The sequence below is a fragment of the Strongylocentrotus purpuratus genome, unplaced genomic scaffold (assembly GCF_000002235.5).
Source record: "Strongylocentrotus purpuratus isolate Spur 01 unplaced genomic scaffold, Spur_5.0 spur5_scaffold_17, whole genome shotgun sequence".
Lineage (NCBI taxonomy): Eukaryota > Metazoa > Echinodermata > Echinoidea > Camarodonta > Strongylocentrotidae > Strongylocentrotus > Strongylocentrotus purpuratus.
In genome coordinates this window covers 23,992,009-24,009,399 of record NW_022145602.1, presented here as the reverse complement: position 1 = coordinate 24,009,399, position 17,391 = coordinate 23,992,009, and the positions used below count along the sequence as shown (strand labels likewise).

At 37.2% G+C, this 17,391-nt stretch overlaps 1 protein-coding gene across 1 annotated transcript in view; it reads right to left on the bottom strand.

Moving 5' to 3' along the window:
* Positions 1-4,073: 4,073 nt before the first annotated feature.
* The window catches only part of LOC582948 (deleted in malignant brain tumors 1 protein), a 30,348-nt gene continuing 17,030 nt past the window's right edge, over positions 4,074-17,391 (bottom strand). The window contains exons 3-5 of the mRNA XM_030988320.1: positions 5,891-6,214; positions 4,925-5,131; positions 4,074-4,147 (exon numbers count right to left, since the gene is read on the bottom strand). Of these exons, the coding sequence (XP_030844180.1) occupies positions 4,074-4,147; positions 4,925-5,131; positions 5,891-6,214 (605 nt within the window). The remainder of the gene's footprint in view (positions 4,148-4,924; positions 5,132-5,890; positions 6,215-17,391) is intronic.

Genomic DNA, 17,391 nt, shown 5'->3' with positions numbered 1-17,391 from the left:
TGTTCATACATGAAGTATTATAAACCAAGGAGCGTGTGGGGGAGGGGGTATCACTATCATACATCCTGTCACCTGTTTCATGTAAATTGATTTAGATGTATATGTCCGTTGCTGTAATAGTAGCTGTTGTGTATAGTGAGCATGTGTAGAAACTGTAACCATGGTAATTGATCCATGAATTAACTTTAGTACAGATACTAACTTTATTAGTCAGGAGTTTAATCCATGGATCAGTTTCGAGGAATGAAATTGAGTTAGTCCATGGACTAAAGTTAAATCTGGCCTAAATAGTCCACGGATCAAGTAAGCCCAGGTCCCTAGTCTTCTTTTCTGTATTATTGTATCAGTATTATTCTTTGCATTAAATGATTTTCTATTTACTGACATTATTACAATGACGAATATCGTCATTGCAATGTTTTCGTTCACATTCTGCCCCATTAATTTCAATGACGATATTCGTCATTGCCTTGTTTTCGTTCACATTCTGCCCCATTAATTTCAATGACGATATTCGTCATTGCAATGTTTTCGTTCACATTCTGCCCAATTAATATTCTTCTTTTTCTCTTCTAGATTTCTCATTCGTTTTGCACGTTTACTCCTTGTCTCTTTTGACCTTTCCAGTGCTCACTATACTTTATCGTAACAAGCTTTCAAATGACGGATTTATAGATGTATTATTATTCTGTTACTTTTTGGTAATCTATGTAATACTAGGCCTATATATATTTCCCCCCAAGCGTATGAAACAGACACGAAGAAAAGGTGCTCAGTACTATAGATACTAGTAGTTAGTAGTTAGAGTTAGTAAGTGTAGACACCTTAGGGTATTTTTAGATGAAAGGTTATGAAGGTCCTTCACTACATCAGTTTAAATCCGACCTAAAAACAAATCAGTTTCGATCATGCCAATTCTTAAAGATAAACATGTGAATTTTGTAACAGGTTTGATGATTGTAAGTGATAAACGGTGAAACCCAATATTAATCAAAAATACCCTCTTCGCTCTCTCTCTCTCTCTCTCTTATTCCAGTATCTAAGCGCATAGAGACAATTATTTAGGTTTCTAACACACCTACCCGCTGTACATCCACCCCCGGATAACTAGCCCCAGTCACCTTTACCCTAGGACAACTACCTCCTAGGGCAACCATCCTCTAGGACGACTACCCCGCGGGACAACTACCCCCGGACAACTACCGCCCAGAAAATCCCTTCTAGGACAACAACCCCCCGGACAATTACCCCCGGACAACTAACCCCCTGACAACTACGTCCCAGACAACTACCTCTACGATAATCATCCTCTAGGACAACTACCCCCCGGAAAACTATCCTAGGGGTAGTTTTCCGGGTGGTTAGTTGTCCGGGAGTTTTTGTCCGGGGATAGTTTTCTAGGGGGTAGTTGTCCTACGGGTAGTTGTCCGGGGCTGTTGTCCTATAGGGTGTACTTCTCCTAGGTTGTAGTTGACTGGGGGTGGTTATCCGGGGATGGATGTCCAGGTGGGGGCAGGTGTCCGGATACGAATTATTTAATATGCGCTCTATAAAAATTGAACATTATTATTATCATATCAGAATATATCAGCACTCGAAGGTTCAATCCATGAATTAAATCTGCATGGGCAACAGGATGCTAAACATAAGTAATGGCTATAATGCTGCATTCTCTTTACGAAAATACAATATATGTATGTATTTGTATACATCTAGGCACATTATGGAGGTCATTTTTCTTGCCACCCGTTAAGAGAGACAATTTTTTTGTTGCATTGAAAATGCGGCTTACGATGATGATATATATCTACCAAAGAAGATCATCCAAAATAATAGTTTTAATCGTACAGAATGACCTAAAATGGAATAAACACACAACTGATCTTTTGACGAGAAGTAACAAAAAAGTTATACATACTCAGGAGACTGAAATCATTCAACCTACCTAATGTAGATATTATCACCATATTAAGAGAATACATGAGACCGATCGTAGAGTAATGTGCCCCTGTGTGCAACGAGGCTCTTACAAAACAGCACATATATGCACTAGAATCAATTAAAAAAGAACCTGTAGAATAATAACTTTTGAAGAAAGAAGAAAACAATTATGTCTTACGTTTGCTTATAATCTAGAAAAGTCATTTTTTTATCGAATTGGTAAGTAAAAAAAGACAGGAAAGTCGCTACTGCTTGAGAAGAACAACAAAGTTTACCCAGTACAAGTGCAAAACTATAGATCCTCTTAATAATGAATAATTGGAATGCATTTTTTATATAGTGTACATATGTACAATATTTGGTTAATAATTTAATCATTATTTAATGTTTGATACGCACAGAACAATGGTTTAGTTTTATCGTAGGAAACTATATGTTTCAGAACCCACTCTGGAATATGTTTATCTTTGTACAGAGCCATCAAGTTGATGAACTGGCAACATAGAGCAACATACATACAATAGACATACTTAATAGTTTGACGCACCTGAAGCCAGATTGATTTTCATTTACCAATATATATGCGCCGCCGATTCAACCTTACTATAAATGATTTTGTCATTTTCTTTACTCAGTATGTCACGTGCGACAGCCTCTCTTGAATTAGCTCATTAATCTAGAATAGGCTACTTAACAATCCTGAATAATAATACCAAAGGATTCCAGAAATATAGGTTAGTATTCCATTTAATGTAACGCAAATAGGACACATCATATCATTGTCTTTTACAAAATAATAAGTAACTGTAATCAGAATACGGTCATTCAATACTAGACTTCAGTATCGTGTAATAAACTCATGATGTGAAGTTTAAATAAATGTTTGACTTCTCAAAGTTTATGAGAGTATGCAAGGATCAAATACTATAATTCCGTAGATGTAATGTGTATACTTCGACTTTGCCCAGACTCCGAATGCGAAGGAAGAATTCAAGGACTGGAGAGAAGATACGACGAACGTTAACTGCGACGACGAATGAGCGTTTGTTGATCAATGGCGACGGCGATTGACTGTCATGATGAACAGTTGAGAGACACACCCCGATGATCTGGTTGAAGATAAGCTAAACATAAGGTCTTCTCTGTCATGGAGATAGCTATGAGCAATGACGACCTATCAAACGATTATCAGCAGATACCCCTTGTGGTGACCTGCCAGACATTCACCTTGAATGACCTTGATGACATTACTTTGTCCTAGCTAATTGGCCGAGGTTGACCTATAGGTAGGCCGAGGTTGACCGCCGTCTAAAATAAGAAAAGACCGAAACCATTTTTAATCATATTTTTGCTAGAAATGGGACACATGTTCAGGTATTTTTTTTGTGAAAAGTGACCTATTAGAGCGGCACACCCCCATATTTTATATGACATGGTGCTGACAATAACGTTCAAGACAATTACAAACTAGGTTTATTTCCAATAGTATAAATGGCAATGCAAAAATTCGTTTGGGATGTGTAAATGGGCCTTTTGACGTCGATTTATCATTGGGTTACTGTCACAACCAAACAGCTTCATTAGAAATACAGGGTGCACAAACGCTCGGGTACCCTCGAAACGGACCTGGAAATGTTGTTTGTCATCTTTATCATCTTTATCATAGCTAGTATAATCATAGGTAGTATTATAATTAAACCCCCTGCGCCTTGAGCATTTGACTGTCAAGTGGATTTGGCGCCTTATAAATCATATTTATTATTATTATTATTATTACTAAATAGGATCATCTTTAGAATAAAATATGCAGCTTCGGTGGTGCGCAACTCCGTAAGGACATCTCGTCACCTTTGTCATACTGTACATGCTCCCCGAATCCAAGCTGACGACAGATGTTCGAGATATACTGATACCGAGACAACAAATCATTATAATAATAATAAAGATACAATTTACTCCAACTGCCACTTGACAGCTTGACTTCAACCCAGCCCGAATACTGATCAGGTCCGTTTGTGAGCTGCAAACAAGCATCACCTGCATTAAGGAAGGAAAAAAAGGTTCGGAATCGTACTGAAGTTTCAAGAAGGGCATCAATTCATTTTGAACCGAAACCTAGGTGTGTGCCGATTTTAGAAATCAGTACCAATGTGAGTTTGTTTTCCAGCTTCCGGGATGGATTCATCTACGAAAGCACCAATATCATCTGGTAATGGATCAAAGCTAAGCGAATACTCGTTAAACATCATCATTTCTACATCGAAAAAAAATTGCGGGTATTCTTTGTAAACGACAAAGAGATTGCATGCCCTTTTACACATTCAAAACACCGTCTACATTTTTAGGGGAGTAGTGCGCATTCGCAACTTGTCGCTGTCCTACATCCGTGAGCACGGAAGTGCAAGATGTCACGTGAGAAAAATCCGGAATCTTAGTAAAGTTCTCAGATCGGGCATAAACAACGCAAACATCCCCATATGTTTTAATATGTGAGTACCCCAGGCCCCGGGGCAAATGCATTCGGCATAGTATCGGCGCCGTTATGTGAGGTGGCGCGAAATGTACGGGCGATGGCGCCAACCAAGTTGAACGTTATATTGGAGATGGTTCGATTTTAAGTGCACGCACTGTGCCTTCCTTGTGTCGACGATGTTGGCGCTAAAAATAATGTTCAAGACAATAGCAAACTACGTTTATTTCCAGGGGTATAAATTACAATGCAAAAATTCGTTTGGGATGTGTAAATAAGCCTTTTGACTTCCATATATCACTGTGTCACTGTCACAACCAAGCAGCCGCATTAGAAATACAAGGTGTGTACACACGCTCGGGCACCCTCTAAACGGATCTGGAAATGTTGTTTGTCATCTTTATCATAGTTATTGTGAAAATTAAACCCCTAAAATATAATCATCTTTAGAATAAAATATGCAGCTTTGGTGGTGCGCAACTCCTTAAGGACATCTCGTCACCTTTGTCATACTGTACGTGCTGCTATATTCAAAACTATCCCAGAAGTTGAGCTCCCCGAATCCAAGCTGACGACAGATGTTCGAGATATACTGATACAGAGACAAATCCCAACCATCATAATAAATATACAGTGGACTCCAACTGCCACTTGCCAGCTTGACCTCTACATAGCCTGAATACTGATCAGGTCCGTATTTGAGCTGCAAACCCGCATCACCTGCATTAAGGAAGAAAAAAGGTTCAGAGATTAAATAATAAGTTTCGTGTTATATAACGGCGTTCCGTTTTCAATATCAAATATAAACCATATCTAAGGTACACTTATGTTTATTTATTAACTATTCGAGTCACGTTTTTTGTCTCAAAATTATTCAAATATGTATTGCCAAGTGCTGTTAAGAGAAACAATTTTAATGTACTTCATAGTATTCCATTTCATTACACTCCTCCCGAACATCGTACCAAAAAACAAGATATTCAAATTACAGATTACGCTTAGTGCGTAATTGTAATCGGGAAAAGAATAACTCATATATCCATTCCCGTTTATCGAATGTTTTAAACCTTACCCTGGTCAAGTATTACATGCGGTCTTAACCGACAGAATACTCTTCCCTAAAACATATTGAAAGATCAGATCCATCCTAGCTTCTGTTTATCACGACTCATAAGAAAAAGAAATACCCGGTAAAGGATAGCAGATTTTCCCCTGTCAAGATTGTCGAAGAGTGTCTACGCTGTCGGGTATGGTAACAGTACAATCTGCTATAGTCAGTTTTTGTGACCATAGCGCTTTAATACCAGAGATAGACGTTTGACTGCACTGTTGCCTACTGGTGGAGTTTCACCAATGACCGTGATTTACGGTTTCATTTTTATATGTTATTATTAGTATGGAAATCAATAGGCCTATTACAACATTCAAAGAGTTAATTATATATTTTATCATGAATCTATTTCACCTCAAGTCACTTACTTGGGGGAGGATAGCAGACTATGCCCTTGTCATTTGTACTACTTGTTCGCGTAACCGGGTATACTTCGCATTCTGAGAGCAGATCTTCATGGCCGTAACACTTTACCCTAGACAAGCACTTGGCACCGGCTCCAGCAGGTGGACCACCAACGACCGTGATACCGTAGGGGTAGCCTAAGCCTATCTCCCGGCAGACCACCTCAGCATCGTTCATGTCCCAGTCAGAAGCACAAATGGTCCCCCATGCGCCATCAATATACACGTCTACGCGGCCGGCATATGGATAGTGGCTCGATCCCTTTTCCATAAACCGCACTTCATGTTCTGTCAATTGGAAGCAGAACAGACACATTATTGATGTACCGATCCAGGAATTGAAAAAGTAGTAAAAACAAATAAGTATTCTATTGTATCGCAGATCTGAAAGTTTTGCCTTTTATCCATGTTCCAAATTTAACAGCAAGTCATTCATTAACGGTGCCTTTTGGAAGTTCATTGTTTCTTACGATTATGTTTAAAAGGCATAAGAAGATTGACACCTTTGTAATCGTATCGTAAGTTTTAAACACGTTGTTTGGGAAAATTGGGCTAGACCTATACACCTATTGTACAAGTGCATTTATTCCCCCCCCCCCCCCCTCCCAGTACAGCTTCAAGATCAAGGAATTATTTTTAACAGGAATGGTTATTCATTGCATGTCAAAGGAATGTAATTTATTTAAATGTGATGTTAGCGCGAAAGGCCAATTATTGATAATTCAGATCTGTAAACATATTAGGTGCATGCATTCATTGCAAATAAAAACTTCGTATAATACTTTTATTATTCAAGAAATATGTGCAGAGCAAGAATCGAACAGAGACTGGGATAATACTCACGACGTTGCGCTGATGAAATGGAGAAGAGGCCAAGGAGAAAGCATAAAACCAGCTTGAACTTCATCGCTGTCATCTTCACTTCAGACTCACAGCAAGAATAACTAATTAATGACAAAAAAGTTTCCGTCATCCTTCTAATATATGCGCGGAAACGTGCGAGAAAAAATGGCGCGCACACGTAATTTTTGTTTCAACGGCCAATGAGGAAATACAGAAAGATAAACAATCTTCGCTGGAAAGAGTCATTATATCAGAGAAAAACAGGAAGTACCCACTTGCAATGCGTCAACCGATATTATTGTATCATTATCAATATGTTTAACCAGGATCTTTGTTTGTGATGCCTTTGAGTAAAAATAACATAATTGCACAAATGAAGAAAAAAAAATCATACTAAATTACATCTGTCAATAGAAAGACGATATCAAAATGTCAGTGTGTCACATATCATCTTTATTATTTATAATATGGAATATATATTTCTGGGATCTTGCCAATGAGGAAATAACCAAATGTGTGTCTATGTCTTTTTTTAGTTTTCTTCTTTTTCAACGTTTGTTGGTTTGTTTTTAACATATTTAGTGACAAGGTTCAGGATTAATTTTTGAGCCCTAAATCCTAATACTCATTAGGATGTTTTTAAGATCAAAACAAATTAAATTTGTTGCCATAACACCAATATCACTACAATCTGCAAAACAGAAGTATACCTCTAAACAGCAATAATTAATTTTGTTAATCGATGGTTCCATTTCTACCCTTTATCTGCTAAATATAAAATATAGCTTGAATGGTGATGTTTCGAGTGAACGATATTGCTTTACTCATGAATATGCTTTCCAGACGAATATAAATGTATGTGTTGCATCTACTAATTACACCAGGTTAGAGTAATGCTTCATATTGAAACAGCATTGTTGTTCCCTTTTTAATTCAAAATATGAACAGATATTGCTAGTGTTTTTTATTATCAGCATTACCAATGGAATTAACGTTCTATTCGAGGAAAACAGTTGATAACCGATACAAAATTGTATCAGCTTCTAAAACTATTTTAAGCTGTAACGCAGTATTAAAAAATATAATTTACTCTTTTGGGCACTTTTATTTTCTGGTTATGTATTGGGAAACAAAATTATGTTGGTATCATTTTCTAATTATGTTATCTTTCAAAACGTCAATTTAATACATGTCCGTTTACACATACTTCAACATGCGCTATGAGAACAAAACTGCCAAGAAATAAGTTATATTAAAGAAGAAACATGCATTTCAAATTGCTTTTAACAAACAAGGAAGGAAGTCGAAGAAATGCGATGATCACACTTTACATTTCAAATTTTTCCAGGCTCCATTTCAAAGCAGGCAAAGAGCCAAAGTATTCCTATCAAGCTAAAATACCATAAATTAACGTTTTGAAGGCTTGCATGCCTGTTGAGGTTTATCCTTCAGCCACGGCATGAGAACTTACATGACTAAAATTAAATAAAACTAGTTCAACAAAGCGCAGAGCGGGATAGATTTGGTATAACAGTCCGAATCGTTTGTAGTCATTAATACTATGATTCTGCCCTTCGTTGACATGATACCCCTAAAAAAGGGACAGAAAATGGAAATCTGCGACAGGTAGTATGTGCTTAATCACGAGTAATTTATTGACCCTCAATGTGAATTTTTCTAATCTTTTTTAAATACAAGTAACCTGGAAATATGGCAATTTGGAATGAGGAAATATATATAAGACCATTTTAAATTATAACTTCTTTAACAAAAAAAAAAATATATATATATATATTTTACAGGGGAAAGGATTTGAACAAATCCAGGTTTGTTTTATCGTTATAGAGTGGTTCTTTTTTTCATTTAAACATATGTGTTTTGTTATTGCATGGTAATTCAAACAACCGATCAACAGTATTCAATTTAGAGTTTGAAAAAAAAGATGACCACATAGTAGTCGACATTTTAGACTTTACAAAGATAAAGAATCTCGAAACCAACGAGTGAAGGTTTCTTATACTCATCATTTAAGTTCATATTCTAAGCACCTGTTAATATGTTCTAATGCATTAGCCTGGCAAGAGGAAAGAGTCATTTTAAGATATCACTTTCTATTTAATCAACATTCTTTAAGACAAAGACATTCAAACGTTCAGGAGTAAGTATATATCCTGAGTATATTTTGCCTCAATACAGTCAAGTAGAATAGTTTCATTAATTTGTATGCCATGTTAATGTATTTAAGTGCCTACCATTCTATGTTAGCAGTGTTTCTTCATGCTTTTTCCCCCTTGCACATAAGCATGATTATATAATGACCTATTTCGAATTTTTTCTGATTTACAGATTTCAAGAGGCTTTCTGGATACCGTCTCATGATTGCAACAAACAACGTGATGTATGACAACGTATATAGCCTGGCTGGGAGAGTTTGACAAATCAACTACAAATTGGAAATTGTTAGTTCTTTGACTCTACCCTCTAACCCCGTCTTATGTAATCTGGAAATATTCTTGATTAGTTATTCTATCAATTTAAGCATTTCTTACAGTAGAGCAATCTTTTGGTTATACAGTATTCAATTTAATATACATCTTAAGAATTAGCCAATTGTTAGAATGCCCAGGGAATAATAAACTCCTTTGAAGACCTTTACTCATTGCGTGGTGTTTACATGTAAAATTGGTAAGATTAGGGAACGATCGGATAAGGCTGAATTGATATAAAGTCAAACAACTATTATATTTCAAAAATGTGAACCATTATCTTTTGCCGTTGTTCCTGACGGATAATTTGGGGTAACAATGAGATGATATATGATTAATCTTTATCTTTAGGAAAATCACAACATTTCGAATAGAATACGCATCCGTTTTATGGCTTTTAATTCAAAATCGTTGATAGTAATGGATAACATATATAGAAAGTTTAGAGATATTACACATGGGTGAAGTAGATTTTCTCCTAATTTCCTTGACAAATATCGACGAAATTTGTCTAAAGCATAACACAGTGTACTGTTTAAAAATAAATTTAGCCAAAGAAATTAAATGTGTCTGGGAACACGAAATTTGGTTTACAAAAGGGGGGTTGTGTGTTTGCTGTTATTGTCCCGACTACGGAAGGCTAAATTTATTGATATTACAATTTTTCATATCTCTTTCATCTAGATCTTTCATCTATTATATTAGTTACTTTCCTTGACAATTTACTCAGCTTATTTTACCTCCGTAGCATTCTCTGTATTTCTTTCATTTGTTCTCAATTTTTTTTTAATTCGGTGTAAGAATGGGAGAGGAATAAACAAATTAATTGCGAATTTGATGAAATATAAAGAGTAGAAATATACTTGAAAATAAAAATGTAATTTTAGTGATATGCAAATATTAGTGTTAGAGGAGGGGAAAATAAAGGTTTTTCATTCCCGTTCAATGTACATGACTGTGTCATTTGACATTTATCCGCCTGTCAAACCCCGTTATGTCAGAGTATGTCATTATTCAATATTGACGTCATCGTTCAAGATGGTCGTCATATCTAAGCGATCTTTTTTACGTTCATGTAGACAGGTGTTGTCGTGAAGGCATCGCTTTTTCTCCCAAATTACGACGAATATCAGGTTGGGAAATAAAATAAAATAAGCTACAAGCAGAGACAATAGACATACGTGTACCTGGATGGAATATCTCATGACATCACACATTTTACCATTCCATGATCTCACAAAGAACAAAAATAAAGAAAATGTTATGCTCTTATAAGTAGAAATTAATTCTTAAATAATAATAGAGTATCGTATAATAAGTTCAAATTAAATTCAGTCAAGAAAATTTCATGAAATACGTCATCAACAAACCGCAAAAGCCACACAACTGATCAATTCGAAAGAAAAATGTTTAGAATATCTTCTCTTACGTGGCAGACAACGTCATTGTCGTCAACAGATGCATGTTCCGGAGACCAACTGTAGATAGCTATGGGTAAGCGTGTCATTCTTGGATCATCCAATGAACATCCAAAGGAAATGGACAGAAGTGTCTCTTTCCTGTTGATATACATTTGCTGATAGATGTAACGGAGGTAGAGAAATAGTAATTTTGTATCAACTTATTTTTCATCTTGATTTTCAGGTTCTTTTCAATTGATGCATCGGGATGAAGAAGGCCTCCCGAGAAACAGTGTCCCGCCTTGTGAAGTCTATATCAATAGCCATTGCAATGAGAAAGGAGCAATACATGTCATTTCGTTCAACAAGAGAGGCTGTCCTGCAGACCCAACCAACAACAATGTTATATTAACTGCCATTTTCCTGGCGTTGTCGGTGCTATTGATTGCATCCACATAATGGCATAGGCATCTCCAAGTCAGTCGGCCCAACGCCGGTTATTTCCTGAACAGGGAGAATAGTTTGATGGTGAGTAAAGCTGTAATTACACTTAAATTTCGTTAATTGAATCATATTTATGAAATGATCTGCTGATATCATAAATCTGCAGATGTGTATGTACATTATGAAATGATTTGAAATTGTTTGGTTTGATAAATGCAGGTGCAATCTACACTCGAACTTTTAATTCATTTTTCATTGCCGCGAGCTAATACTTTGAGCTCGATTGCCATGGCTACCAGTCACTCGTGACAGCTTGGCCCAGACTTTCGGGCGGGACTATCTCTGAAAATGAGACACGAATAATCAAGACTTGGACCTAAAAAGGAGCTTGGATAATCCACGCTCTTTTTTTAAGTTCAACTGTTGATTAACTATTTTTATTTTTAGGTCAGAAGAAAATTCAAACTTACCATTAACAATTCTGTACCATAAAAGACTAAGATACCTACAGAATGTATTACAGTATACAGTGCAGTAAAATTTATTTTAATTTTGTCCCCTTTCACGAAGCTCATTTGAGAGATTACATAGGAGAAGACAATCTTAGGTGTAATGTACACGCAAAAAACTGAGGTGCTAAATGTTGGGTGCTGAGTGAGATTCTGCACTTGAAGTGCCAAAATCAGCACTTGACGGGTTAACTTTAACAAGGAAACCGAAACGTGCTGAATATTTGAGTGCAGAAAACGAGTGCTATAACAATATGCAGCACTTAACATCGAGTGCTGACTGCATAACCTGATCTGATTGGTCGGTTAGTATAATAGCTGTTACCTTGTGAATATTTGTTTTTGAATCAAATTCAGCTAAGAGATTCTTACATTCTTCATTCTCCAGGTCAATACCCAAGGCCTCAAAAGTCTGAATAACTTTGCTCCTTAAACTGTCAACAACATCAGTATTCAAAGCTGTTGCAGCAGATAACACTCTGTTTGTCCATGGACCTACTACAAATGGACACTGAACGGTACCATAATATATTCATGCACCTGACTCTGTCAAAAGTATCATAATGACATCCCGAACATACTTCCAAGCTTTGATCTCATCACGACCGCCGCCAGTCAGCCATAAAAAAGACAGAACTGTGACTTGAAGAATCTACAAAACCCCTGCGCAAAAGAAACTGAATCGCTTAAAATCAAGGAAATGCATGTGCAGTTGTGGCATAAATATGAATATTAACGTATATGAGGTTTTTAATAGAAGATTAGAAGTAGTTTACAAGTGAAACCTGTAAATTTGGCTATAACACAATGATTTTAAACTTCTTTTTAAAACTAATCCTATCAGTTTCCAAGGAATAGAAGGTAATAGGACAGTACAGAATATGTTTGTTTCAAAGTTTGGCAGGTCCAGATATATGTCCACCAGTGTCAACTTCTTTAATAATCAATCTAAAATCACACAAATTGTCATATTTTGGGGTTCACTGCTCCCCTAACTGGTCTTAAATTACGATACTTTTCCTGAAAACTACCCTCTTGGGCCCTGGCCCAGCGAAAATAATCTGAAGAAATGTAAAAGGTCCCTTTGTCTGTGATGATGCGTGATTACATAATCAACATTGTCGCGTCAAATGAATGTCCTAATCAACATACATATTTTCAGGTGGCGGTGGTCATGATGTGATCAAAGTAAGACTCTCATTATTAGTCCATCTGTAGTAGGGTCCATGGTTTGTCATAGAATGGGTCATGTTGGTGTTTGATAAAAGAGAACCAATGAAAAATGCAGCTGGTCTCACTATGAACATGACAGACAATGAAAGCGGACAAAATATACAGTTCCTCAGGTAGACAAAGGAACATCCCTTGACTGCTATTATGTAAAATGTGTAGAACAGGTGAATATGCATGTGACACCTGTTCTACACATTTTTACATAATAGCAGTGAAGGGATGTTCCTTTGTCTACCTAAGGAACTGTATATTTTGTCCGCTTTCATTGTCTGTCATATTCATAGTGTCTTGTACTGTCATTATGCATTGCTCCATCTTGTTCTTGTAGTAGGCCTATCCTATCATTATCATCATCAAATGCATCATCTGCTGCAGGATTATGCACTTCACCAACAGCAACACCCAAATCAGCATCAACTAGACCCTCCATACCCTGTACAACTTCAGGTTCAGGTTCTTCTTGTGGATGTTGGTTTAATAAATGTTTCCTGTAAGAGTTGAAAGTGGTAAATGACGAAGGACATCCACCTTGACCACATACCAAATGTAGATGGGGCATGTCAAACAACGCATGAGTTAGCACTTGCACAAGGGCTATTCTGCTAGCACCCAAAAGAGAGCAAAACTTGGCACTTTAAGTGCACAACAGTCAGCTCCTTTGGGTGCTAGCAAAGTAGCCCGGGTGCAAGTGCTAACTCAGCACTTCGAGTGCAGTCACTATGCGAGCTCCTAAAAAGTGCTAAAATTGAATCTTTAAGTGCTAAATTTAGAACAACAGTCAGCTCCTTTGGGTGCTAGCAAAGTAGCCCGGGTGCAAGTGCTAACTCAGCACTTCGAGTGCAGTCACTATGCGAGCTCCTAAAAAGTGCTAAAATTGAATCTTTAAGTGCTAAATTTAGCCCTTTTTTTTTAGTGTATAAGATTAAGCTAGTTTAAAGATGAAAAAGTTGGGCTCTTACGATTAGGGTCTTGTAAAATCTACATTCCAGGCTCCGTTTACATCTAGCTTAGGCCAACTGTCAGCTGGTTATCTAAGTTAGATGTAGACCTCTAGACCTTATTTTAGGAAGGGGACTAAATTGGCTATCGACTTTTACTACTTATGTGCTTTCTTAGGCCATGACATGGCAAGTTCAACTTCGTTCAAGCACATTTATGAGATATGTCTTCAGGAATGTGAATTTTTGTTCGTGACTTTAAAGGAGTTAGTCATTCGGTGAATCAATGATTACTCATGACTGTGTGGGGAGGGGGTGCATATATGAAAAAACCCTCAGAGTTGTTTTTTAAGTTAGAATATGAGTGACACTATAACTCAGACCAATCATCAATGGATTGAATCTTTAACTTTTTAATGAGGTTTGAACCTTTTTCATTTTGTTTCAGGATGATGTGCTTCTTTAGTAAAATAAATGAAGGTAATTTCCCTAAAAACTGAGACAAATTCAGAAAGGAAGGAGAACTACTGACCTGCTAAATTTGTACGGTTAGGCTTTACGAATAACTTGTTGCTTGTATGCCCATACAGCCAAGGTACTTCGAGGATGGCATTTTGTTAATTCACATTTTTCCACCAATAATTTCATGTAAAGTGCATGCAAGTCCATTTTACCACAATGTGCATCCAAGTCCACTTTAACCACAATGCACATGCAAGACCTAAATAACGTTTCAACAGACATACATGTATGGACTGTGAAGTTCCACTTAGCCTCTTCAATGAACCATACCCCATCTGCTGTAGCTGTGACTGGGGATCAAAACCTTCGTAATATAATCTTCATACTATTGGGTTATTGTAACAAACAAGCAGCCGTTAATAAAAAGTCCGAAATGTCCTTGGTGTGTGTGAACCACAAAGCAACCATCACTCATTAGGATGTTCTTTTGTACATCAGATGTTCATTGTGTTACTGGAAAAAATTGTGATTTTGAGTCATGGGTAACATTCTTTTTAAGAAATCTTGTTTTATAATGTTTTATAATATTGTGCAAATCATGATGTAATAGATTCCCTGGAAAAGGGGGCTTAAAAGTGGCATATACTTTGTTTTAAAAAATGGGGTAAAATTTATGTAACAAATACATAACATTGAAATTCTAATAATTTCAAGTAGCATATTAAGAGGCTATTTGAGTTTAATACGTATGTATGGTGAATTCCAATTTTCTGTTTGATATAGGAAGAATAAATTAATTGAACATAATTTTGGTTATTTTGTACACAATATTTCCTGCATATATTTCAATTTCTAGTGTGCATACGGTTGGATTAATTGTATCATACATGACAAAAAATGTCTGGATATAGAACAATGAGAGTAAAGAGAGAGAGAGAGAGAGGGGGAGCAAAAGAGAACTGAAAGAAATGAGAAAGAACTGTTTAATGATGGGGGATATTGAGAGAGAGAGAGAGAGAGAGAGAGAGAGAGAAAGGGAGAAAGTGAGAGAGAGATGGAGATAGAAAGAAAGAGTGAAAACAGTTGTCAATATCATGTTCAAACATGAAGTATTGTAAACCAAGGAGCGCGTAGGGGAGGGGGTACCACCATCATACATCCTGTCACCCGTTTCATGTAAAGTGATTTTGATGTTTTATTGAACCCCCTGGCCTATATATCCGTTGCTGTAATAGTAGCTGGTGTGTATAGTGAGCATGTGTAGAAACGGTAACCATGGTAATTGATCCATGAATTAACTTTAGTACAGATACTAACTTTATTAGCCAGGAGTTTAATCCATGGATCAGTTTCGAGGAAAAAAATTGAGTTAGTCTATGGACTAAAGTTACATCTGGCCTAAATAGTCCACGGGTCAAGTTAGGCCAATCCCCCCCCCCTTCATCAGTGTTATTTAGGGTACGCATATGCATGTTCCCTCCTTTTGAAAACACCCCCTAAGTCGGGTGTGTAAAACGGGCTTTTGTGTACTACGAGCCGGACTTTGGTGCGTGAAAACTTTTCCGAACATTTTAGTAACACGCATGGTATCCCTCCGATCACGTAGTGGGGGGGGGGGGCGGGGGCCAGGTTTAACTCAGTCTATTTCCGAGAATACCACCCTACATATTTAAGTAAAATAATAGCAATGAAAACAATTACATTCAGTCCATTTAGAACAGACTCCAACCCTTCTTTTTAAAGTCTAGAAATATTAAATATTGTTAAACTTCATGAACTTCTTGTATCAACTTTATTTATGATTTGGTAAAATATGTATTACCACACTCTTTGGTCAATAATTGTCAGATGATACAGCACAGATATGCCACAAGGAGAAAGGAAAGTGGCTAACTCTATCAACCAAAATGTAAAACAACGCAAGGACAATTTTGTATTCCGTTTGTAGAAACAAAGCTGTGGAATGATCTCCCATATGAAAATAAACTCAAAACATCGAGGTTATCTTTTTCGGAGACATCTTTCCACCTACCATCTAGGTTAATGAAGTGGGCTCAACCCCATCCCTTGCTTAAAGGTAAAGACCAGTATTGGAAACGCCCCAATTTCGAAAAATGAAATGGAAGCTCCTAAAGCCAGGGTAAAGCCAGGGTTATTATGCTGCATGTTTGTAGAGCGCTTAGAGACTTCTGACAAAGTAAGTGTTAGGCGCTATTTAAGCACTGTAATTATTATTATTACCAATCATGTGAAAGAATATGTTTTTACTAATACATGATGATAAAAAATTTGCCGGGAAACCGCCTACCAATTGATATATTTGGTAAATTAGTTTATCTATTGGGATGTGAGAGATAAACGCATGTGTGTCGCGCACGTGTGCGTAGTCCCATATACATTTTTCTGTTAACAGTGCCTTGTAACTTTACGAAGACTGGGCCAAATTTCTTATCATTTTGATGATTCCAGACAGGCGCGCCGGAAGCAGTTTGGGATTGGGGGGGGGGGCAAACATTCCAGAGGGCTCACCTTCCAGGGGCAGTGACGTAATGAAAAAAACGTTCGGAAGGGGGGGGCAGACGAAAAATCTGCATCACCACCAGTCTTACACGTCACATGCAGGTCCCGCAGAACGTTTTTCAAAGTGGAGTATTAACGATCAGGTAGAGCGTATTGGCGTGGGGTCCAGGGCATGAGCCTCGGCAGGGGGTCAAGGGGCTAAGCCCCAGGAAGCTCAGCTTTTACTTACGGTTAAATGAGCATCCAGGGGCCCGCCTTAGAGCCCTTGGTGGGGTCAAGGGGCATAACCCCCGGAAGCTCGGGTTTTTTAGGCATTTAATTACGGTCAGATGAGCATTTGTTATACCTTATTTGTGACATTGGCAGGTCACTTATTTTTTTAACCGTCTTTCTTTCCTTTTCTCTTTAACATACTTTTTCAAAAAGTGAGGGGGGGGCTCTAGCCCAGCCACTCTGCAGACCATGACATTAAGGCTTCTAAATAAGCGTATTTTTTGCCCGACTCTAATTTGGGAATTTCTTATTTTCCAAAAAACTCATAAAAAGGTATGACTTACCAAAAAATGGAGAAAAAATACCGGAAAATCATGTCATAACAGCAATATTTGTAAATCACTGGTATCGAATAAG